Source organism: Furipterus horrens, unplaced genomic scaffold, assembly GCF_987537825.1.
Source record: "Furipterus horrens unplaced genomic scaffold, mFurHor1.1.pri manual_scaffold_13, whole genome shotgun sequence".
NCBI lineage: Eukaryota > Metazoa > Chordata > Mammalia > Chiroptera > Furipteridae > Furipterus > Furipterus horrens.
The window spans coordinates 53,419,581-53,446,531 of NW_028327183.1; the positions used below are offsets into that span (position 1 = coordinate 53,419,581).

The following is a 26,951-nucleotide window of genomic DNA, read 5'->3' on the forward strand; positions in this document are numbered from 1 at the left end:
GAATGAGCATTCGAATTATAGGATTGCCAGAGGGCGAAGAAGAACTAGAAATTGAAAAATTATGTGAAAAATACTGAAGCAGAACTTCCCTAACTTGGGGAAGGAAATAGAATTACAGGTCCAGGAAGCACAGAGTTCCAGAAAAACTAGACCCAGGGAGAACCACTCCAAGACACATTACAATCAAACTGTCGAAAATTAAAGAAAAAGAGAGAATCTTAAAAGCAGCAAGAGAAGAAAAGGATTATGTACAAAGGGTTCCCAATTAGACTATCAGCTGATTTCTCAAAGGAGATCCTGCAGGCAAGAAGGGACTGGCAAGAAATATTCAAAGTAATGAAAATCAAAAACCTACAATCATGAATACTCTACCCAGTGAAATTGTCATTCAGAATAGAAGGGCAGAGAAAGTGCTTCCAGGACTAAGTAAAACTGAAGGAGTTCATTAGATCCAAGCCACTATTATGAGATGTTAAAGGGACTGGTTTAGAAGGATCAAAACTATGAACATTAAAATGAAAACTGCATCAAAACAACCAATAACAGAAGCTACGGAATCAAAACGAAGGCAAACTAAATAGGCAGAGAGTGGAAAAATAATTATAGGTATGGGAAACATATTGGGGGAGGTTAGCAGGGAGGGGGAAGGGGGAAAGGGAGAATGATAGTACAGGAATTAAGAAGCATAGTAGGAGAGAGCAGAGTAGACAGGAACAGGTTAAGAAGAACTATATGCACAACCAATGGACATGGACTAAAGGAGGGGACAACTGGAGGGAGGGCAGTCACTACTAGGTGGATGGGAGCAGAGAGGAAATTGGGACAACTTTAACAGCATAATTAATAAAATATTTTAAAATAAAATAAAAATACAGTCTATAAAAAGGGAGATTATTATTCTAGGTCACAGATCTTTTAAGGGTCTACTATACATAGTTGACCAATTCTTACAACTCAATGACCAAAATAGGTGAATCTCAGCCTGTCTTTCATTAGTATTTGTTTTCTATATTCATGTGCTCCTCTGTTGGGTGCATTAGTTAAGAGGTTATATCCTCTTGTTAACTTGAGGCCTTTGTGATTATGAAATATCTTCATTTTCTAGCCTCTGTTTTAACATTTTTGTTTAACATACAGTAGGTATGGCTACCACAGCACTTAAAATTTTTCATTTGAATGAAATGTTTTTTCACAATGGCAGTCTTTTCTCTACGGGAGTTCCAAATTTAAAAGAGAAGGTAAACAATCATTACTTAAATGGTTCACGTTTCAAGAAAAGAAAAAAAAAGCACCTTTCCCTGAGTTACCCATCAGGCCTTCTCTGACCCGCTGGAGGACCTGAGAAAGCAGGTTTTGGGTTACCTAAAAACTGCTTACATGGTGAGTCCATTGAGTCACCTCAACCACACACATAAGCTCACTACTAGCACAGTCCTTCTCACACTCGTTATATGTACACAGTCCACTATAAGATGTCTCACTAGAACACAATTCTTTGCAGAGTAGGTTGTACTGGGACCGAAAGGTAACCGTGAACACCTTCTTGTTGTTAATCTTTTTAATTTCATTTTGTGTCTTTTCATCTAAAGTGGGTGTCCTGTAGACAGCATATTCTTGGCTCTTGTTATGCTATCTATTCAGTATCCCATTTTTAAAACATATTTGCATATATTTTTAGAGAGGGAAAGAAGAGAGAGAGAGAAACATAGATGTGAGGGGGAAATGTCGATGGCTTCCCTCTCATATGCGTCCCATCGGGTGACACCCCGCAACCCAGGCATGTGCCCTGACCAGGAATGGATCCAGAGAAGTTTTGCTCTGTGCGACATGCCCAATGAAGAGTCACACCAGTTAGGTCTAACGTCCCTTTTTCAATCTGATTATGTATAATCCTTTTACATTTAGGTGGTTATTGATACCTCTATATTTATTTCAATTTTTATAATCAGCAATAGAGTCACAGTAGGCGATGTTAACTTTCCATAGACATCGAAAGATAGATCTGACAGAAAATCAACAAGAAAACAGTGCCCCTCGGTGACACAATAGAGGATATTGATTTAGCACATTTAGAGAACTTGATCCCAAATCAAAAGAATATCTATTCTGCACACAACGAAGACAGAATGACCTCTACACTTAGGTAAAATACATGCTTTTTAAAACAAATGAAAACAATATACAAACAAATGAACAAAAATCAAGAGGTGTATTTGCATCAATACACGTTGTCAGTGTTCCTCAGTGGAGTACCTGGAAATGGAACAACTCTCATCTAGCTAAGATTGTATTCCTATCGTTGTCTGGACCCTGGACTTGGTCATGTAACAAAACTAAAACCATAGAGCCTCTCGTCCAGGTAATGACACACAATGAATTCTGATGTGTAATTTGTAAATGGGTACAACTTTTCCAATTTTTTTTCGTTGCTATGTTCTCTCCTCTGTCAATTTTGAGATGCTGAGAGCTATAAGAGGATTAAGAACATTACCAAATTTGTTAAGTCTTCAATATAAATCAGTGTTGTTGAATAACGGTTGAAAATAGTTTTTGTTAAACTCTTCACATTTTTTCTTTCCTTCCAGTGTGAATTCCCGATGTTGAGTAAGTTTTGAGGACAAGTTATACTTTTGCCACATTATTGACATTTGAACGGTTTTTCTCCAGAATCAATACTTTCATGATGGATAAGACCTACTAATGATTAAAAAATACGGCATTTACAATATATTTCTATGGTTTCTCTCCAGTATGAATGACCTGATGTGACCTGTTTTAAGAAATGAATAAAGGATTTGCCACATAGCTCACATTTATAAGATCGCTCTCAAGTATAATTACACAGATGACAAGGGCTGAGGACCGCTTAAAGGCCTTCCATATTCCCTACACTTACAATGCTTTTCACATTTCTCAATTTTCCGTGGTTCACTATGTTTTCAGGAGTCCATAAAGCTTTTACCATACTCTATAATTTCTCTAAAATTCATACTGCCTTTTTGCCAGTATGAATTTTCTGATGCTTTGTAAGGTATGAGGACCACAAAAAGGCTTTACCACATTCCGTACATTTATAAGGCTTCTTTCCAGTATGAATTTTCTGATGCCTTCTAAGGTACGAGGAGCTGGCAAAGGCTTTTTCACACTCCTCACACTTATGGGGCTTCTCTCCAGTATGAATTTTCTGATGTTCAGTAAGATTTGATAGCCGCCGAAAGGCTTTAGCACATTCGCTACATTTATACGACTTCTCCCCAGTATGAATTTTTTGATGTTTAGTAAGGCCCCTGGAGTCTCTAAACACTTTGCCACATTCTTTACATTTATAAGGCTTCTCTCCGGTATGAATTTTCTGATGCTTTCTAAGGTACGAGGAGCAGGAAAAGGCTTTTTCACATTCCTTACATTTATATGCCTTCTGTCCAGTATGAATATTCTGATGCTGCTTAAGATCACAGGGATCTCTAAAAGCTTTACCACACTCCTTACATTTATGAGGCTTCTCTCCATTATGAATTTTCTGATGCTTTCTAAGGTACGAGGAGCAGGAAAACGCTTTTTCACATTCTTTACATTTATGAGGCTTCTCTCCAGTATGAATTTTCGGAGGCTTAGTAAGCTTTGAGTACTGGAGAAAGGCTTTATTACATTCACTATATTTATCAGCCTTCTCTACAGTATGAATTTTTTGATGTTCAGTAAGTTCCAAAGAGTCTCTAAAGGCATTGCCACATTCTTTACATTTATAAGGCTTCTCTTCAGTATGAATTTTCTGATGCTTTCTAAAGTTCGAGGACCAGAAAAAAACTTTACCACAATCTGTACACTTATAAGGCTTCTCTCCAGTATGAATTTTCTCATGCTTTCTAAGCATTGAGGTCCAGCAAAAGGCTTTATCACATTGTCTACATTGATAAGGCTTCTTTCCAGGATGTATACTCTGATGTCTGGTAAGGGTTGAGGATGCCCTAAAGGCTTTACCACATTCTCTACATTTATAAGGCTTCTCTCCGGTATGTATTTTCTGATGATTTCTAAGCACTGATGACCAGCAAAATCTTTTACCACATTCTCTGCATATATAACGCTTCTCCCCAGTATGAATTTTCTGATGGTTTCTAAGCAATGAAGACTGCCTAAAGTCTTTACCACATTCATTACATTTGTAAGGCTTCTCTCCGGTATGAATTTTCTCATGTTGAGTAAGCAATGTGGAATGAAAAAAGGCTTTACCACATTCTCTACATTTGTAAGGCTTCTCTCCAGAATGAATTCTCTGATGTCTGGTAAGGGCTGAGGACTCACTAAATGCTTTATCACATTCTCTACACTTGTAAGGCTTCTCTCCAGAATGAATTCTCTGATGTTGAGTAAGCTTTGAGGACTCCCTAAAGGCTTTACCACATTCTCTACATTTATAGGGCTTCTCTCCAGTATGAATTTTCTGATGGTTTCTAAGCACTGATGACCAGGAAAAGGCTTTACCACATTCTCTACATTTATAGGGTTTCTCTCCAGTATGAATTTTCTGATGGTTTCTAAGCACTGATGACCTGTAAAAGGCCATACCACATTCTCTACATCTATAAGGCTTCTCTCCAGTATGAATCTTCTGATGGTTTCTAAGCATTGAAGACCAGCAAAACGCTTTACCACATTCTCTACATTTGTAGGGCTTCTCTCCAGTATGTATATTTTGATGTTGAGTAAGTGTTGAGGACTCCCGAAAGGCTTTACCACATTCTCTACATCTATAAGGCTTCTCTCCAGTATGAATTTTCTGATGCTTTCTAAGCACTGAGGACCAGCAAAAGGCCTTACCACATTCTCTACATCTATAAGGCTTCTCTCCAGTATGAATTTTCTGATGCTTTCTAAGCATTGAAGACCAGAAAAAGGCTTTACCACATTCTCTACATTTGTAGGGCTTATCTCCAGTATGTATATTCTGATGTTGAGAAAGTGTTGAGGACCTCCTAAAGGCTTTACCACATTCTCTACATTTGTAGGGCTTCTCTCCAGTATGTATATTTTGATGTTGAGTAAGTGCTGAGGACTCCCGAAAGGCTTTACCACATTCTCTACATCTATAAGGCTTCTCTTCAGTATGTATTTTCTCATGCCTTCTAAGCAATGAGGACCAGCAAAAGGCCTTACCACATTCTCTACATTTATAAGGCTTCTCTCCAGTATGAATTTTCTGATGGCTTCTAAGCCCTGATGACCTGTAAAACGCCTTACCACATTGTCTACATCTATAAGGCTTCTCTCCAGTGTGAATTTTCTGATGACTTCTAAGCACTGAAGACCAGCGAAAGGCTTTATCACATTCTCTACATTTATAGGGCTTCTCTCCAGAATGAATTCTCCGATGTTGAGTAAGGGTTGAGGACTCCCTAAAGACTTTACCACATTCTCTACATCTATAGGGCTTCTCTCCAGTATGAATTTTCTGATGGTTTCTAAGCACTGATGACCAGGAAAAGGCCTTACCACATTCTCTACATTTATAAGGCTTCTCTCCAGTGTGAATTTTCTGATGGTTTCTAAGCACTGATGACCAAGAGAAGGCCTTACCACATTCTCTACATTTATAAGGCTTCCCTGCAGTATGAATCTTCTGATGAACAGTTAGGGTTGAGTCCCACCTAAACACTTTGCCACATTCTCTACACATATAAGGCTTATGTCCAGTATATATTTTCTCAGGTAAAGTATTACCTGGAGGCCAATTATTTGTTTTACCAGATTCTTTACATTTATGTATTTCTCCTGTACAGATTTTAACTCTATTTACATTAAATGTTTTACTGACACGTCTCCCACATGGAAAACGTTTGTAAACTTCCTCCCTGTTAGGAATATTCTTTTCTTCAGTACTACTTAAAGATTGCTTAAAAACTGTGACACATTCAAGTTGTTTATCTGTCTTCTTCACAATAGGAATGACAGGAGATGTATTGTGATTTGACATCTGGTCAAAGAGTTTTTCACCTTCACAATGCTTCTCTGGAAGATGAGTATCCTCACATTTATTACATTTTGACTTGAGGTTAACAATTTCCCAATGTTCAGTGCATTGATAGCTCCTGTCTTCATTCCATGTATGATGATAATCCTTGAAGAGATAAAAGGCCTTTATGTCAGTTATAATTTCATTAAATATTTACATTATTCCCAAGGAACTATTCTGTGGGACCTATTAAGCCATGCTGGTTCCATCAAAAATCGCTCCAAAGTTTATAAAACTTTATATACTAACATAAAAGAAAAATTACTTGTCAATGAAGTGTAATAATTCCTTAATAAAGGATTGCCAAATTCATTAATTTAAATTTTATATGTGTATTAGATTTCACTGGCCTTATAAATTATTGAGTGATGGTTGAATCCCACTCTCCATCTTAAGGTGACTCAAAGATTATTCACACCACGAATTATGGGAGCTCATAGATTTTCCAGATTGCATTTAGAAGGTTATATACATTTAGAAATTGTTATGAGCTTTGTACTTAGGATTTCATTGATCTGCAAATGTCATTGCCTTTATGTGGGAGTTTCCCCAAAGATGTTTAGTTTTTCACCTTTTTAGGTAACAAGATTTCATTATTAATCTTACATAAGTTCAGTCATTTTAACTTAATTTTTTTCTTGTGACATACTTTTTTAAAAAATTAATTATTAATTTGCTCATTTATTTATTTTTATTTATAGTCAGAGGGGAAATGAGAAAGAGAGAGAGAGAAACATCACTGTGTGGTTGCCTCTCACTCGTGCCCCCAACTGGGGACCTGACGTGCAATCTACTAATGTGCCCTGACTGGGAATCAAACCAGTGACACTTGGGTCGCAGGCCAATGCTCAATCCACTGAGCCACAGCAGCCAGGTGACATACTTTTTTTTATCAGCCTTTCATTACAGTGTCAAAGGCACACCTTCCATATCTTACCATTATTATTTTAGAGAATAAATCTTCTATTCTTGGCTTTTGCAACAAGGCCTGGTCGTCTTCAGATGACACAGCTGAAAGACACAATAAAGGTTCACAGATATGACACTCAGGTCAATGTACGTTGAAGTTAAACAATTATTCAATATAATACCTTTTTTGTTTGTTTTTCTATTACAGTTGTCCCGTTTCCCCACATTTCTCTCTCCTGTACTGCCCACCTCCCCACTATCTCAGTGATTACCCATCCTGTTGTCTATGTCCATGGATCATTTATACTAGGCCCTTGAAAAGATCCTTCCCCTTCTTTCCCTCCCTTTCCCCTCCCGCGTCCCCTCTAGTAACTGTCAGTCTGTTCATTGTTTACATGTCTCTGGTTCTATTTTGCTCATCTGTTCGTTTTGTTCATTATGTTCCTGTAGTAGGTAAGACCATATGGTATTTGTCTTTCACTGCCTGGCTTACTTCACTAAGTACAACACTGTCCAGTTCCATCCGTGTTGTTGTAAAAGGCATGAGTTCCTGCTTTCCTTCTGCTGTGTATAATTCCATTGTGTAAACGTAGCAGTTTTTTAGTCAACTTATCCACTGATGGGAACATATACTGTTTCCAGCACTTGGCTATTGTGAGTAGCACTCCTATGAACACAGTGGTGCATAGGTTCTTTTGAAGTGGTATTTCAAAATTCCTTTTTTCTTCTCAATATGCTTTATTGAATATGCTGTTACAGTTGTCCCAATTTCTTTTCCCTTTGTTCCCCTCCACCCAGTGACACCCCCCTCCCTCCAGTTCTTTTACCCCTTTGTCCATGCCCATTGGTTGTGCATATAGTTCTTCTCAACATCTTCCTGTCTACTCCACTCCCACCTATTATGCTTAATTCCTGTATTATCTTTCTCCCTTTCTGTCTTCCCCCTCCCAACTGACTTTTAATCCAAATTTCCCCCACACCTATAATTCTTTTCCCATTCTCATTTCCTAGTTAGTTTGCATTTGTTTCAATTCCCTAGCTTCTGTTGTTGGTTGTTGTGATAGTTTTCATTTTAATGTTCATAGTTTTGATCCTCTTTCTCCTAAACAAGTCCCTTTAACATTTCATATAACAGTGGTTCAGATCTGATGAACTCCTTCAGTTTTACTTTGTCCTGGAAGCACTTTATCTGCCCTTCTATTCTGAATGACAGCTTCGCTGGATGGAATAATCATGGTTATAAGTTTTTACTTTTCATTCCTTTGAATATTTCTTGCCAGTCTCTACTTGCCTACGCAATTCTCTTATTCTCTCTTGCTGTTTTTAAGATTCTCTCTTTATCCTTAATTTTGATATTTTGATTACAATGTGTCTTCGTATAGTTCTCCCTGGGTCCAGTATTTTTTGAACTCTCTGTGGCTCCTGGACCTGTATGTCTATTTCCTTCCCCAAGTTAGGGAAGTTCTGCTTCATTATTTTTTCACATAATTGTTCAGTTTCTAGTTCTTCTTCCTCACCGTGTGGCAACCTTGTGATACAGATGTTGGCCCGCTGATAGCTGTCCCATAGGTTTCTGAACCTATCCTCATTTCCTTCAATTTTCATTGCCTCTTTCTGCACTGGTTGACTGATTGTTCCTTGATCACGTTCCGATTTGTTGATGTGATCCCTGGTTTTCTTCCGTTCACCACTAGTTTCATATGTGTTTTCATTCATTTCAGCAGCACTAGACTTCATCCTCCCCCGCCTTGATTAAGATCCGCTGTTATGTCTGTAAGCATTCATAAAACCAAACCTCTGAACTGTGCCTCAGAAGATTTCCTATCTGCTGATCTGTTAGATTAGATATTTGCTGGCTGGGAAGCTGTATAACTGAGATCTCTATCTGACCTGTGCCATCCTGACAGTTTTGTGTTTACTTCTGCTTCCTGGGCGGGACAGTCACACCTACACCATAGGGAGTGGAGCCCCATGCACTCATCAGTACTGGGTGACCCTTCTCAGCACCCTGTGGCGTTTTGTGTGGTGGCGCAGGTCCAAGATGGATTCCTGACGTTCACTCTCCACTGAGAGACCAGGAGCCACCTCCTCTATACACACCCCCTCTGGCCCCCACAGTCCAAGGCAATGGGGATCTGCCTTCCCCACTGTTGGAATTGTGAGCTGATGGGTTTGGTCTGCAGCTGGGGGTGCGCCCCAGGTATTCTCACCTCCTTAAATACGAGTGTCTGTGCTTACCGCTGTTCCACCGCCACTGCCAGCACAGCTTGACCTCTCAGCCCCAGCGTCGCCCCTCCTACCCATCTGGACAAGCACCACTTGTTTATAACTTCATACATTGGACTTCCATGTAGGTTTATTTTTCTGGAACTTCTGGTTATTTCTGGCTATGCGGTAGTTGTATTCCTTCTTAGTTTTGGAGGGAGACGGAGTGTGTCAGTCTAGGCCTCCATCTTGGTCGGAAGTCGCCCCTCTAGCTGAACATATTTCTTTCAATACTGTGTGAGTATTGGGGGTAGGAGGGATAGACACCTGGGGCAATTACAAGTGCCTGGGAGTCACTTTCTTTTTTCTGTCTGCCCTTGTGCCATCTCCCCAAAGGGATCTGTTTTAGGATTCTTCACGTATAATCCCGTAGTGGAATCATTGGATCAAAAGGCAGTTCTATTTGTAGTTGTTTGAGGAAATTCATATTGTTTTCCACTTAGGCTGCTCTAGTCTGTATTCGCACCAACAGTTGCACTAGGGTCTCCTTTTCTCACATCATCACCAGAACTTCTTGTCTGCTGATTTGTTAATGATGGTCATTCCGAATGGCGTGAGGTGGTATATCTCATTGTGGTTTTAATTTGCATCTCTCTGAGGGTAGTGTGAATATATTACATCTTTGACTACTTCAAAATGTTAAATGTTCAAGGCAAGACCAAGAAAGATACGATGAGACAAAGTCAATGAAAATAAATAAACACTTGCTTTCATTGGCAACCATACCGCTCACACCTCCTGGCAAACAATGACAATGTTATAACAAAACTCACCCAAATTCCCAGTTTCTACTCTTGGGAGACGGATGGTACAGTGTGTTCTATTATCTTGCTATTTATCAGTGTTTTGAAATACGTATTTCTGTTTTGCATGAAACGGAGTCCTAAAACCATGTCAATAAACAGTGAATGCATTGTGCATACTAAAAAAAAGGGGGGGATGGGGACAGAATAATTGACCAAAGACCAGAGAAACTGCAGGACTGAAGACTGATATCAAGTATACAAAAATGTAGGGATAAGATCTTATGATATTTTATTTTTTATAACACCAAAAACTAAACCAAGTAAATACAAACTTTGGGATTACAGCTAATATGAAAAGTCCTGCACATTAAGGCAAATACACAGGAGGTAGAAAACACGACCCGTGTAATGGTAGAAAATAGTGCAAAGTATATATCTTATCAGTCTTTTTATAATTATTTTATCTTTTTAGATTTTATTTATTTGTTTTTAGAGAAAAGGGATAAAGAGCAAGAGAAACATCAATGTGTGACAGACACATCCATCGATTGTCTCTTGAACACTCCCAACTGGGGACCTGGCCCGCAACCAAGGGATGTGCCTTGAATGGGAATCGAACCAGTAACCTTTTCATTTCACAGACTGGACCTTATGTCACTGAGCCACATTAGTCACGGCTATATTTTTTAAGTCTTTAGTATTAAAAAAATATATAGAAGTTTTAGAAAACAACATGATAAAACAAGAAACAATTTTTTAAATGGCCACAGATATGGTTAAATATATTTTTTAAAGGTAGGAATACACAATGAAGTGAGACAGATTCTTTAATAAACAGTGCCATAAAAATTGAACCCATATACACAAAATAACATAACTCGACGACTTTCTGATGGCATATACTGAAATAAACTGAAATGATTAAAACCTGAACTGTTAAGCCATGAAGACACAGCAACAAAAGAGAGTCAATAAACTTCCAAACTCTTAGAAAAGAAATTTTGGTGTATCTTTGTGGCAGAGCAAACAAAAAAAATTAAACAAATGAGAATACAACAAAGTAAGTTTCTGCAGAACAAAGGAAACCACCAAGAAAGCAAACAAAAAGAACAATCAACTGAATAGGGAAGATACACACCAATGATGCTAATATACACAACATATAAGAAACCATACAACTTAACACCAAAAACAAAACAAAACAAAAACAAGAAAAATACAATCCAATTAAATAATAAGCAGAGAACCTGAATAGATATTTCTCTAAACAAGATACAAAGATGTCCAACAACATATGAAAAGATGTTCAACATCATTCATCACCAGAGAAATGCAAACTGAGACTTCAGGGAAATACCAGCACACATATATCAGGATGAAAATCATCAATAAATTAACAGATCTGGCTGGTATCGTTTAGTGGACTGAGTGCTGGCCTCTGAACCACAAAGTCCCTGGTTTGATTCCTAGTCAGGACTCATGCCTGGGTTGCGCGCCAGGTCTACACCAGGGTGCCTGGGAGAGACAATCGACTGATATAGCACTGATACATCAATGCTTCTCTTCTTCTCATTATCCCTCCTTTACTCTCTCTCTGAAAGTAAATAAATAAAATCTTTTAGAGAAATAAAACAGAGGCAACAAGAATTGGCAAGGATGTGGGAAAAAAGAGATCCTTCATGCATTGTCAGTGAGATTATAACTAAATTGGTACAGCCACTACAAAAAAATTAAAAAGAAGGTTCCAAAAAATTTACAAACAAGTGCCACATAACATAATAATTCCATTTCTGAGCAGCCACCCAAAAATACAACAACACAAATTCAAAATTTAAATACACCACTATACCCACTGGAGCATATTCATATAAGTGAAGATATGGAATGGAAGAAGAAAATCACTGGTGTTTCAATGATACCAAAACTCTAGAAAAAATTAGGACATTTTATTTTAGTTGACATACAACAAAAATTATATCGCAATATGTCTTCTTATATCCATGACTCATTATGTGTTTATTTCAAAAATTAAAAAACTAAATATAATATCCATGTTATTGAATAAAAAAGTGAATTTTATACACTTCGCATTTTCTCAAGGCAAATTCTATACCAAATTCTTTTTCCAATATGTAGCGTTATGATTTAAATTCCCATCTCTCAAATCAATCATTCAGGAAAAAAACAAACAAGCAAACAAAAGTGATCCTCATCATGAGAAAAAGCAGAGGCCAGAAGCTAGGGGAAAAATACTTGTAAAGGGCAACATAAACAGGACTATTATGGAAGTCCTACAAAGATGTCAATCTCTGCAGTGACAAAAAAATGACACCTGACCAAAAATGGACAAACACCTGACAAAGGGCACAGTGAATATATGTTAAAAATCAGTATGTACAAATACCCTAAGTACCTTATATGACTGAAGAAGCGCACATAAAAATAATGAAAATTATACACACAGCACATCCAAGCAACACCTAAGCCCCTACTGGAAAGGGAATGCAGGACACTGGCAACAGCAAATGTTGCTGTGGATGTGAAGCATCCAGACTCTCATTCATTGCTGGTGAAAATGCAAAATCCTACAGCCCCTGGGAAAGAGACTATGAGGGTTCTCACAAAACGAAAAATAAGGCGGTCGCCTGGCTGGAGCGGGGGCCAAGGCTAAGAATTGGGACAACTGCAATAGCATATACAATAAATATTTTTTAAACCTAAAATACACTCATTATATGATCCAGTAATTGTGCTCCTTAGTATTTAATCAAACATCTAAAACTTTTATCTACACAAAAGCCTACCAGTGACTATTTATAGATGCTTCATTTACGCTATCTGATAATTTAAACAAATGGAAATACATGTCAACAAGTGAATACATAAGTAAACTGAAACACATAATTTGAAATATTTAGTGCTATAAAGAAATAATATGTCAAGTCATGAAAAAAACCTAAACACACAGAATGAAGACGAGGTGCTCAGTTGGTTAGAGCATCATCCAGATACATCAAGGTTGTGCATTTGATTCCTAATCATTGTACATACAAGATTCAACCACTGAATGCATAAATAAGCAGAACAACAAATAGCGCTCTCTCTCCTGTACTTTCTCTCTCTCTAAAATGTGAATAAATAAAATTAAAAACACAAGTCCAATTTGAAAAGGTTACAGACTATAAAATAACAACAACATGACATTCCAGAAAAAACAAAATGAGAGACACGATAAAAATATCAACAACTTCAAAAGTTTAGGAGACATAGAGATAAACACGCAGAGCACAGAGAATACTGAGGGTGGAGAAACAAGTCTCGATGACACTGTCAGGTGTATATATGTAATCATAAATGTTACAAGCTCATATAAATACAACCCACCAGTGAACCCTACTATAACCTAAAACATTGGGTCATAATGATGTACAGATGTATCTTCATACATATCTCCAAAGTACCTCTCTGGTGGGGGGAATTGATGAGGGAGGGCGTTAGGCAGGCAGGAACAGGGAGAGTGTGGGAATTCTCATTGACTTGTACACCATTTTGCTGTGAACCTACTTATGTTCTTTGAAAGTTTTTCACAGACCTTCTCCTCTGAAGGATCTATACTCAGGTCCATGCATCTTTTCTACAGTTCTTTATGCACATCCAAAAAACAAATGTTTTCATCCTCCAATAAAACACACACATACACACACACACACAATATATATATATATATCACCTCACAACGTTATATAAGGGTGACCAGATTCAAAGAAACAAACACCAAGTATTTCCAAAAATGTGGAGAAAGTAGACTCTATATATGGTTGAGTAAAAGATAAATGGTGCAAACAGTATGAATAACAACAAGGGGTTTGTCAAAAAATTAAAATAGAAGTTTTGTCATTCAGATCTCCTAATCAGGGGGTTTATCAAAGATTTGAAACGAGCATTTGGAAGAGATACATGCACACCTGTGTCAATTGTACCATTATTCACAAAAGCTTATATAGGAAGAAACAACCCCCACGTCTATGGGTAAATAACGTAATTTAAAAAATGTAGTAGAGACTTCCGGCCAAGATGGAGGGGTAGACAGACATGCTGCATCTCCCTCCACAAATAAGAAGGAGTACAACTACCTCAAAACTAAAAACAACCAGAAGATCCAGAAAATCAAATTACATGGAAGTCCAGCGAACAAAGATATAAAGAAGAAATACTCATCCAGACATGTAGGAGGGACGGAGCCGGGGCGGAAAAGATGCAGTGTGGTGGTGGCAAAGCAGCAGCAGCAGCACGCTGGCAGAAAGTGCAGTCACACGATTTAAAAAGTAAGGAGGGACACCTGAGGAGCATTCCCAGCTCCTCACTGAACCTTCAAGCACAGGGTCCAGCACCGGGGAAAATCAAGCCTCATTGCTTCTGACTGTGCAGACTAGTGGGGGTTGCAGTGGAGGCAGGAACTGTCGGTCTCAGCAGAGTCTGCTTGTTTAAAAGGCCCCCATGGTCCTAGAAAGTCCGCAGACCCACCCACTCTGGGAACAGTGGCCAGGGCAGCAGCTAGAGGGGCGCCAGTCTGCTGCAGAGGTGGGAGAGGTGCCTGGAAAGGGGGCAAGTGCTGGGCAGGCAGCATTATTCCCTCTCGGTCCTCTCCCCCACATACAGCGCCACAACGTTGTGGAATGGGGTCGCCCTGTACTGACGAATCCCTAAGGCTCCGTCCCTTACAACATAACAGGAGCGAGAGCTCTACCTAAGACGAGAAGGCAAACAAACACAGGAGCCTGTCAGAATGAGGACACAGAGAAGTATGGCCCAAAAGAGGGAAGGAATCAAGGTTCCAGTAGGAGAACTAAGCGATGAGAAGATAGACAACCTAACAGATGAGGAGATAAACAATCTAACAGATGCAGAATTCAAAACACTGGTGATAAAGATGCTCACAGGCTTGACTGATAAGCTTGAGTATGGCAAACGCATATGAGAAGTGAAGGCTATGCTAATGAAGAAAAATCCACACAAAACCAATGGTGAAAGGAAGGAAACTGGGGTTCAAATCAATGATTTGGAACTTAAGGATGAAAAAGGGAGTCAACCAGTGCAGAATGAGGAAGCATGAATTGAGAGAAATGAGGAAAACTTCCCAAATTTTGTGAAGGAGATGCACATACAGGTCCAGGAAGCACAGAGGGTCCCGGGCGAGCTGGACTGAGATGCCAAAGGTGAAAGATAAAGACAGAGTCGTGAGGGCAGGAAGAAAGAGGCAGAGAGTTGCCTACAGGGGCATGCCTATAGGACTATCAGCTGATTTCTCAGAGGACACTTTGCAGGCTGAAAGGGACTTAGCAAACAGTATTCAATGTGATGAAAGGCAACCTGCAACCAGGTTTACTCTATCCAGCAAAGCTATCGTTTGGAATGCAAAGGCAGTGAAATGCTTCCCAGACAAGGTGAAGCTAAAGGAGCTCATCATAACCAAGCCCTTATTGTATGAAATGTCGTAGGGACTTAGTTAAGAAAAAGAAGATCAAAACTATGAACACTAAAATGACAACAAACTCACAACTATCAACAACTGAATCTAAAAAATAAAAACAAAATCCAAGTAAGCAAACCAAAATAGGAACAGAATCAGAGGTATGGGGATCATTTAGAGGGTTATCAGCTGGGAGGGGGGAGGGGGAGAAATGAGGAAATGGTGCAGGGACTAAGAAGCATAACCGGTTGGTACAAAATAGACAGGGGAATCTTAATAATAAAGGAAAGGGTGAAGCCAAAGAACTTATATGCATGACCATGGATATGAACTAAGGAGGGTGGGATTACTGGAGGGAAGGGGGATACTGGGCAGAGGGGAGCAAAGGGGGAAAAAAATTGGGTTTACTCTAACAACATAATCAATAAAATATACTTTAAAAAATGTAGTATATACACAAAATAAAATACAGTGATCCCTCACAGATCACGGGTATTACGATCTAGACCCCCTCTCCCGATGATAGGTGAAAATCTGCGAAGTAGGAGACTTACATTTATTTTAGTATTTATATATATTTTGAGGCTTTATAAACCCTTCCCACACACTTATAAACCATTCCCAGTCCCTTATTAACCTTTTCCACTTCCTTATTAACCTTTTCCACACTTTTATAAACACTATTTATGTTCTTAAATATATTCTACACTATTAAATCTACATAATTTAACAACATATGTATAGAGTACCACAAAATCCCATGATATAGAGAAAAATCCGCGATAAGTTAATTATAATATTTTTTTTAAATCCCGTGATAGTGATGCCACAATAAGTGAACCACAATATAGAGGGACTACTGTACTGTTCTGCCTAGAAATAGAAAAAGGTGAGATCACCTGACACCACAAAGACAAACAATGAGGACCTTTTTAAATGAAGAACACAGGTCACAAAGAGACAGACACTAAAGGATTCCACTTACATCAGTAATCTTACAGAGCCCACATAATAGAGAAAAACAAAAAGGTAATTATCTGGACCTCAGTTTTTAGGGAAATGAGAAAATGGTTGTTTAATGGACATTAAGACATTTTTGCAGGGTGAAAGTTTCAGAAGAACAAGTGCACAACAAAGAACATACATTTACTATGATTGAATTGTACAATTACAGATGGTTAAGATGGTAGATGCTTACTTCACTTTCTAAAAAAGATTTTATTTAGCTTATTTTTCACTCCTTAAGATGCATTTTCCCCCCAGAAGTGGGAGGAAAATGTCTGTGTGTCTTATGAAGTGAATATTGCGTCACAGACTGAGATGTCTATTACCTGACCTGTCTGTCAGTGGTGCCAACAGCTCTAAAAGAGGAAGTGGTAAGCCCACCCAAAACCCCTGGGGACACTTAAATGTCCCACTTTACTGCTGAATCTCAGGGCTTTCTAATCAGTATGAAGATAGCAACGAAAGTGATATCAGTGATTGTGAGCAACTGAGCTTCATAAATTCTGACACTAGCGATGATGAGTTCTTGGGGTTCCCAGAAAACTGGAAGAGTACTTGAACCTTAAAGTCTCTCCTCATTTGTTAGACAATGATGATGGTTCTTAATACCGGTGTTGACTGCTGTTTCCTTTACATGGTTGAAATACTATTCTGTTGTATTTTATTAAATATTTAATACACCATTTGGTTCAGATTATTTTTTCTTGGTTTCCCCCTGTAAAGCTAGATGTGTCTTAAGGTCAGGTGCATCTTATAGGGGAAAAATACTGTATGTATTGTTTTTGGAAACAGGGGACGGGAAGAAGAAAGAGAGAGAAACAGCGATGTGTGAGAGAAAGGTCAATTGGCTCCTCTTTCTTGTACGTGTCCCTACCAAGGGCTGAACCCGAAATCCAGGAGTACATGTGCCCTAACCAAGAATTGAACCAGCAACCTTTCAGTTTGTGGGAAGATGCCCAACTGACCCAGCCACACTGGTCAGGGCAGTTTTTCATCAAAATTTAAAATAGTCCTGGCTTGTGTGGCTCAGTGGATTGAGTGCCAGCCTGTGAACCGAAAGGTCGCGGGTTCAATTCCCAGTCAGGGCACATGCCTGGGTTGTGGGCCAGGTCCCCAGTTGGGGGCGTGTGAGAAGCAACAGCAACATTGATATTTCTCACTCTCCCTGCCCCGTCTCTAAAAATAAATACATAAAATCTTTAAAAAAAAATTAAAAATAAAAAATAATATCTAAAAGAGATAGTTATAAAACTTAAAAAATTACATTTAACTTAAAAAATGTCTTTATCTCACATGAACAGAACATAAATTCAGCCATGAAGACAAAATATTAAGACTAACTCTGAAACTTACAGGACCAATCAATCACTGACCATTAACCAAGCACAGAAAGAAATAAGGTAAGTCATCAACAAAGCAGGGTAAAAACCACACAAACGTGCACATAACATTAATGGCAACCAACACATGGCTGATACATAATTGAATTAGGTTCCATAATGTCTTAAGTGTACTGAGGGGAAAACCATCATTCACATTCCTAAGATATAAATAAAAAACAAAAACACATTCAACTGAATTTGGGGAACCTATCACAAAAAAGGTATCATGCTGGAACACCCGTGGGAATTGTGATTGAGTGAGACTGAGGGGTGCTGGAGCCCAAGTCTTCCTCTTAAAGGTTCAGACACAGACTTACACGAACTTGCTCCCTCTGAACTCCACCTTTAGGACAGCAACCTGAAAAGCCCCAGGGACATATGCCAAGGAGCTGAATTGTCTGGCCTCAGGGCAAAGTCTGTAGGGGAAACTCACACACCCAGCAGTCCTGGCAGAGGCCATCATCCCCTTGCTGAGCCCTCCCCACCACAGGACTAGCAGGCAGGTGCCATATGTGAGTCTTCGTCTACCAGGCTAACACTGTGGCTGTGTCCTACTGATTCCCTGAGACCCTGCCCAACTCCACCTGACAGCCCACCCAAGCCATGTGTAGTGGCTTTTCCATAAAAACGCTCTTTCTTGCCTCATGCTTTAGACTCTCCTTAATCTCAGAAACAAACGGCACCTGCACACCCCATATATCTCACTCAGGGGCCGCATGCATGGCACTATCTGCAATGGCCTTGGATTGTGTCTTGGCCTCTACTGGGTTCCTCCATGCTAAACACAAGTAGGAGAAACTGCACATTGATCTGTAACTCGTGCCAAGTGGAACCGGGCAGTTCATAGGTGGTGGCTGACCTTGCACCTGAAGAGTGGACCCAAGCCATTGCACCCAGTGGACACTTTAGGACAAGGCCGCATTACAACCCTACCACTTCTACGAGCGACACACTCACAGGGATGACTTGGTGAGTACCAAGGCACCACTGAAGATTTTTCTAAATATGAAGCGCCTAATAATTGTGTGACTCACTTCTTACCAAAGGAGTACATTCGGGGATGTTGTCTCAGCATTTCTTAATATAAAAGCAGAAATCTGACCAAGGTGTAATCAGAAAGGGAAACCACACAAGGCACAGTCCCAGGCATCACTGGACTGAATAAGAAAAAATGATAAAATGATAGTGATCTAGAAACAAGGTTCACAAAAAAGAACTTCATACATGGTGGTTCTAAGGTCACTTATGTCAGTAATTTTTTGAAAAACTCTATAGGGTAAGGAGATACATTAAATAATTCTAACACAATGAAATTGGAGTATACACACTAGAGATTTTGTATGTCATTTCATACAAAGCAAAACAACATTGTGAAGGAAAAGAGAAAATTGGATTGTATCATTTTGCAGAGGTGTATTGGCCTACGATGAAATCACTGAATCTAAACTTACCGAGGTTGTGTTTGAAGCCTCATAGGATTAGAAATTATATACCAGAAAACATGACACCACTCCTCAGGAATCCTGAGATAAGGGACATTTTGAGGATCTCAACCATTTCCTTCATAAACACTGTTCATGAGACAAAAACAAAACTTAAAAAAACTAAGGCTGAATTTCCAATTTCTCAGTAACAAGCACAGATTTTCCCAGGTTCCCATGTAATGGAAGCGGAGCCTAATCATTCAGGATCCTATGGTCGAAGGTGACGTCTCTGGCCCCAAGTGCTAATAGGAAGACACAGGTCACTGGAGTAGATAGAACCAGAGTCAGAAGATGACACAGGAGCAACGGACATGCTGGAGACCAACTAGACCTTTGTGACAGCAATAGAAATCATGCTAAGCTTTTCAAAATCCTTGCACTGAAACAGTTTACATACAAACCACTCTTTTTGTCTGGTGTCCAGGGTGACCTTTGGGACCCTTACCTCTGTCTTCTGCTGTTCCATTCCCACCTACCTGAGTGGCTGGATAGTGGTTTTTTTCTGCAAACATCCCAGCGCTCCTTCATTTGCTCCAAAAAGAAGACCAAGACGGGCTTAGGGAAAATATGACCTGTTTATAAAAGAAACATTCGTTTTGATAGAGATTCTCCCATTTACAATCTGGTTTGTGCTGAGGTAAGAAGACTGGTAGAATAATAATAACCCTCAATGTCTCCCTTAAGAGCAAGAATCTGAAAGGCAACCATACAAAGCAGAAGTCCCCAAATGATGTTAAACTAACAAAGAAAATGAAACCCTGCACTGGAGTAGGATGTTCGAAAGAAACTCATCCTCACCCACGGAGACCAGGTTTCTGTAGTTCTCCAACATCACATCCACGTACAATTTCCGCTGAGCTGGGTCCAGGCATTTCCACTCTTCCTGAGAGAAATCTACTGACACATCCCTGAACGTAAAAGGTCCCTGAAAAATAGGACACATTCATGAAGGGGCCACCAGGACAAAAAAATGTAACCCAACGAGAAAACAATGTTAAAAGTGGGTTGAACCTAGGAGACTACACTGACTCATCCAGTAAGGTCATTCTGACCCAGTAATGTTCTCTAAGGTACTTCCTAACACTGAGAAATGAGACTGATACATGTCCTCAATCCACTGCAGAGATTTTTAAGGAAAATAACCTTTTAAATGAAGGGACAGACATAGCCATATAGATGCTCAGTGTTATATTCTTATCATTCATGATAAATTGTGTATATTTCTCAGTAGGAAAATCATGGAGAATTCGAAGTGTAAGTACTTCTTCATGTTTAAGTCAGACAACAAAAATACTGCAGTTTTTAAAAACTGTGGATTTTATTTCAGAAGTTCTCGGATGGGGCCTCAGTTTCCACATCTTTTAAAACTCCATGTTTTATAGTGACACCATTGTCTCTGGTCCACATGACATCCTTCTTTTTTAAAAGGAAAGAAATCACATGAAAATGTTCATCAATATACATTAATTTTTGAAAATGTTTATGCACATGAGATTTTCATGTATTGATCACAATCACCAAAGTGCATTTAAATAGAAACAATCTCTGGCTGGTGTGGCTTAGTAAATGCAGCGCAGGTCTGCAAAACAAAGGGTCACCAGTTTGATTCCCAGTGAGGGCACAGGCCTGGGTGGCGGGCCAGGACTCAATTCAGGTCCCTAGCTGGGGGCTCCCAAGAGGCAACCCACACATTTATGTTTTCCTCCATTTCTGTCTCCTTCCCTTTCTGTCTCTCAAAAAATAATACATACATACATACATACATACATACAAGCAAGACCTTTGTAGCAAACTAGTGAGTTAGTCTCTTGTATCTACTCTTGTCAGAACTTGCTGAGCTATCCTGACCAACAAAATGAGCATTTATTATCCCTGGTCTACAGAGCTGATGCTGCAGCTACATCAACCTAAAACCTACATCTTACTTCCTCGCATCATGATACCTGAGCCTCTGAGCCCATCCCAACAGGAATGCTGACACGGGTGCCCTCCCAGGGAGGTCTGTGAGAAAGGGGATGTTTTCAGTAGTTAAAAGTCATTAATTCAAGGCAGATATTCTTCATGGCCTTGGGAAGCTTGGATAAAGAGAAAGCAGAGAAGGCTCTGGGACAAAGGAAAAAAGTATGTAAACTGCTGACTGTGACAATCATAAGAGGAAAGGAAAAAAGGAAGTATACAACAACCCCACTAGGCAAGAACATCAGGGGCAGAGAAATACAGGTTGCAGGTTCTAAGCCACTGACATTTGGAAGAAAAGCAAACACAGATGCTGACCCAGGACACATCATTTACCTGAGAAGCAGCCATGGCGCCCTGGTCCTGCTCCTGCTCTGGGTTGTTTTCTCAGCCGATAATATGCTGAGGAGTCACGCTGGCATGTTGAGAATGTGCCTTCAGAGGTGACCGCACAGCCCTGGAATCCTCTTCCAGAACAAAGACAAGTGGAAGGATCTGAAAATGCCAGGAAGGTCACCACCCAATCCTTTGTCGCAGTAGAGTCAGGAACACTAAGCTCCTACATGAGGACTACATGGCAGTTTTTCATTCTTATTTTCAGGTGCTCTCTTCCCTCACTAAAGTCTACAAACTCATAGAGCACTGAGAACGTGTGCTGCTCTCCTGAACCCCAACCCAGCAGAGCACCCCACTGCCTTCTCTGACCAACGTGCGTTCCCAAACTTACAAGGCATGCGGGCATACGTTTTCCTTCCATGCTCCTTTCCTTCCATCCCCCAGATAAGCTTTCTCTTTTCTTTCTATAAGTGCCAAGGCCCCTTCTTTTGATTCTAATGTTCCCTTAACTCACTTTTAACTGTGGAATTTAAATTAAAATTTTCTTTGTATAAAACAAAACAAAAAAAAGGCACCCTGGCTGAGTGGCTGAGTTGATTGCAGCAGCATCCCGGACACCAAAACGCTATAAGTTTGATTCATTGTCAGGACACCCACCTAGGCTGCAGGTTCTACCCCTCTTGGGTGCATGTGGGAGGCAGCACATCAATGTTTCTTTCACATCAATGTATTTTCTCTCTATATATATATTCCCTTGTCTCTATTATCAATAAGCACATCCACAAATAACAATATTGTAAAAAATGTATCTCAAACCACCCTCTGAATCCCAGAGCTGACCTTAGGATGTCCCAGTGCACTTCAATAAACAAGGATGGTCCACCCAGAGCACTTATTCAACTCTGTGGAGGATGACATAGCTGATGTCATTTCTCAGAACTTCCCAGGTGACTTAATACAAACATGAAAGAAAACAGTTTAGGTTTAATAAGCATGCAGACCCCTAGTGAATGAGGGGCCCACTCTAAGTTATAATTCTGCTGGTCTGCAGTGGGGACCATGAAATGGCATCTTTATCTAGTTCCCTCCTGATGCCTGAGTTATTCCCCCAGAGCTGTTTTCTGTAGCAGCGGGACACACGTATCAGACCCAGCACACCTCAGATATCTCGGTCCTGTGAGGACTTTGTGCAGAAACTTCTAAAATGACAGGCTTCATGGGCAAAAATTATTCTTATTTTCCTGGTAATTATAAACTTATTTCAAAATATAAGGTGATAAATAGAAGTTTTGATGTTGAAAAATTGAAAAAAACATTAGCTATGTAACCATGTCCATTAAATTACACAATGAAATGATAGGCTTTCTGGGACCCATGTTTCCGGTCAATCCAGAACTTTCTTCAATATTTTCAAATGGACAAGCAGGACTTGAGGGAATCCCTGCTCTGTGGCTCTCAGTCACTGATTCAACAAATCACATAAAGGAAAGGGGAAAAGCTGCTGTAAGTCAGACTAACTTTTTTTAAAAAATAGCTCCCATGACCAGGACCTGGGCTGGGTGCACAGGGGAGACAATGAAGCCTGGGGATACTCCTCTCTTCTAGGGGATTACAGACTGGTTGGAGAGATAGGAGGCATGCAGGGGAGTGAGCAAATGGACCTTAATCCTCTTCTTTCAACATTCAACCAGAGCTGCTTAATTGTTATCTTTTTTTTTTTTTTAAGATTTTATTTACCTTATTTTTCGAGAGAGGGTAAGGGAGGGAGAAAGAGGAGAGGAACATCATTGTATGGTTGCCTCTTACATGCCCCAACTGGGGACCTGACGCGCAACCGAGGATGTGCCCTGACTGGGAATTGAACCAGCGACCTTTTGGTTTGCAGGCCGGCACTCAAGCCCCTAAACCACACCAGCCAGGGCTGCTTAATTTTTATCTGGATTGCATGTTGGGCTTCAAAATATGATTTCTTTTGAATACCAAATCCTGTTGTTAAGCAAAAAATTACAGGAAACCACTGAAATATGAAAGCTGGTATTAAGTGGTACCTCATAATCTAAGAGAGGTGCTTATGAACTTGAAATAAGGATCCAGAGGGGCAAATTTACTGTTAGTCCTGCACAGCCTCCCTGTTCATGCTTTCCTGACTCTGCTAAGTTCTAGGAACAGTTAAGTCTAGATCTTTATTTCACCACCCAACTTTCAATCCTGTCATAATCCTGAAGAGGATGAAGTGACATGCAGATTTCGGGGATTATAAAGTTATGTATGTACTTAAACTTTTGTACAAAGGTTTTTAACTTTGTCTATGGAATACCCTTTCCCTAAACGTACTCCTTCTTCCTATTTTTTCCCCCTTCTTCTGGCTACTCTGTGTTTCTGTCTCTTCCCCGTTTCTCTGCACTTTTGTCCTTTCCTGTGTTTCCCATCCCCCCTCCCTGCTCTTTCTCCCCTTTTCTCTGCTCCTGTCCTGACACCAGTTCCTGGAAACTCTAAAAACCCTTTTCACCTTCACTGGCTCTTTCTCCCTGATCTTTCTCATTGCTCCCATTTCCGTGAATCTGGGTCCCCTCTGCTGCCCGTGACAGTCTATCTTGTCAACCCCTCTCCCAGCTGACTGACCCTCAGCGCTGTTTCTCCCTCTGACCCGTGACCCCAAACCCCGTTCCCGCCCCCGCTGTCGCGCCCCCAACTCTTCTCCTCAGAACCCCTCCCTCCGTCTGAGCGCCTCGCCCTGTGCCGCCCCCACGTCTGCGCACAGGCCCCCGCCCCGTCAGCTCCCCGCGCCTCCCCGGGGCCCCTCCCCCGCCCTCCTCCCCGGCTGCCCCCCACCCAGTGACCCGTCCCTCCCACGGCGCTGCCCCGTCCCTCCCCCACCCCCGGCGTCGCCGTCTCCCACGGCCCCTCAGCGGCCTCTCCTCCCTCTCACGGCCCGTCTCCCTCACCCCGTGTCCGGATCCCCTCACAGCCTCGTCCCGCCGCCGTCCCGCGGGCCCCTCGCCCTCTCCGCCTCCACAAAGGCCCTCCCGCGGGGGGCAGGTCACCTCTTCTGGGGACACCGTGTTCTGCCCAGTCCCACCCAGTGGCAGGTGTTCGTCCTGGGTTCGGGTCTCCTAGTAAATGAAGGTGGGGGAGGGGAGGACTCCGGTGGGCCGACTGCAGAGCCCCAGGCCGCGGTGCAATCCGAGCTCCTAGAGCCCAGAGCGACAAGGCGGTGGGGGCGAGGCGGTGACGGTGGGACGGGTGCAGGGTTGGGGGGAAGGGCGCTAACGAACGCGGAGCGTCCACGCGTCAGCCTCACAAGGACCCCGGACTCACCGCTGCTGGAGGCGCTGCAGCGGGGACGTCAACGTCTGCAGTGACCCTCAGCCTTTTCCGGCTCAGGAATGAGGACGTGGAAAATCAAGTTTCGACCAGAGAAACCGAAAGTAGGAAGAGAACACCCTAAGCTTTGTTTCTCCAGTCTCTTTGTCTGTGAGAGTCTGCGCATGCTCCTCATCATCACGTGGACGAGTCTAAGCTGAGCGCCTGTCCTTGAGGGTGTGGGCGGGGCGGGGCGGGGCGGGGCGGGGCGGAGGGCGCAAGCCTCGGAAAGGGCCGGCCTGTGCAGAGAAGAGGAAGAGAAGAGCGACTCAATGGCTTGGTTTGCGCTCCAGTCCACCTGGATCGCCTTGGTTATAGGCTTTCCTTGGTCGTTGCTTTTGATGTATGCGCATAATTTTTACTAAAATGTATAAGATCGTTTTCCAGAATTAATATCTTGCTGACCCTCCAATGATTAAATTTTAGGTAAGATCTTTCGCACACAATGTGACCTTCTCTCTGGTTTCTCACGTTCCTCAATCCATATTAAATGGTGCTGGAAAGAAAAGACGGTGTTCTGGTGGACGGCTCTGGCAGAGGCTCTATGGACAAGGCATTGTCAAAACATGGAGGCAGCTAGAATGCACACCTGGACTTCCGGTTTATGCTCATCAACCTGGCCTTGGACTTAGCAGTTCCCAGAAGAAATACTAATGGACTTAGCCTTTCCCAAAGGATATGTTGATGGACTGAAACCATTTCCAGAGGAAATGCTAATGAACCTAGCCCGATATGTTAACTAAGCCTGTGTGGGAGGGGGGAAGCAATGAGATGTAAATGATCTACTGAATACGTTGATAAGAAAACTCACCCTTAATGAAAGGTGTATAAAAAAGTTGCCTGCAGATATGTATTTTCTGCAAATACAATGGAGGGAGGAAAAAAAGACCCAATGGCTTTAATAATCCTGGCAAAAGCATCATGTGGCAACAGACTCAGTTACTTCAGCTCCAGGTTTCCTCCCTCTTGGCATCCCAGAAAATGAGAAGGAAGCCATGACTGGCAGCCAAGTCTGTAAATGAGGGTTGCAGTTGGAGGCAAATAATTATACAATTCACAAGCCTTATAAACTGAAGATTTGTGATTCTCATTAAAATCTGTTTAAATGACACAATTCAGCAAATGTTAAACTAAACAGATTATAATACCACAGGTCCATAAATGACAACTTAATCATCCACATCCCATCAACTGACCACTCATCCACATTTGGGTTCTTCTTCCTGCTACTCTGTATTTCTGTGTATGGATGTGTTTCTGTCTCTTCCCCATTTCTCTGCACTTTTGTGCTTTCCTGTGTGTCCCCTCCCACTTCCCCTGCTCTTTCTCCCTTTTTCTCTGTTACTGACCAGACACGTGTTCCATGAAACAACTGAAACCTATTTCACCTTCACTGGCTCTTTCTCCCTGATCTTTCTCATTGCTCCCATCTCCATCCACGGCATTTCATCCAGTTTCCCTGATCTTTGACAAAACCACAATTCAGCGTCCAGTGCTCTCCTGACTCCAGATTTTACATGAGCCAAACAGTGTTAGAGTCAAAGACTATTTTTAGTCATTAGTTTATAAGCATAAGTCGGCCAATCAGCCAAAATTCTCTTCAAAGGGCTGCTTCCTGGAACAGAAGCTCAGGTGTCTGAAAAGAAAGGTAATGCGGGTTTTAGGTTTACATGGCTGCAGCATCAGCTTTGCAAACCAGGGGTAAGAAAATATATTTTACTGGTCAGGATAACTCAGAAACTTCTGACGAAGAAGAATAGATAGAACAGACCTGCTTCCTACTTTGGTACAGGGTTCTTGCAATTTAAACGCACTATAGTATTTGTGTACAAAACATGGAAGGTACATGTGTACTGACATTTGCCAAAATTAATGTTTATTTATGATATCAGTCACCTGATATTCACTGTTCCAGTCCACCTGATAGTCAACTGGCTGAGGTGCTTTTTACTATGTAGTTAAGAAATGATTGAGAGATGTTCCAAAACCATCACATTTCATCTGGAAACTACCCTCTTCTAC

The 26,951-nt window shown here is 40.9% G+C and overlaps 1 protein-coding gene and 1 long non-coding RNA gene across 2 annotated transcripts in view; one reads left to right on the plus strand and one right to left on the minus strand.

Moving 5' to 3' along the window:
- LOC149995333 (uncharacterized) overlaps positions 1 to 26,951 on the plus strand; it is a 125,638-nt gene that overhangs the window by 31,788 nt on the left and 66,899 nt on the right. The window lies entirely within an intron of this gene.
- LOC149995337 (uncharacterized) lies at positions 2,815 to 25,022 on the minus strand. The gene is given in 7 exon segments (XM_090261373.1): positions 2,815 to 3,093; positions 3,095 to 6,118; positions 6,951 to 7,024; positions 19,751 to 19,846; positions 20,073 to 20,199; positions 21,567 to 21,725; positions 24,885 to 25,022. Coding segments are annotated over 6 exon segments (3,450 nt in total). The 5' UTR covers positions 21,582 to 21,725; positions 24,885 to 25,022; the 3' UTR covers positions 2,815 to 2,979.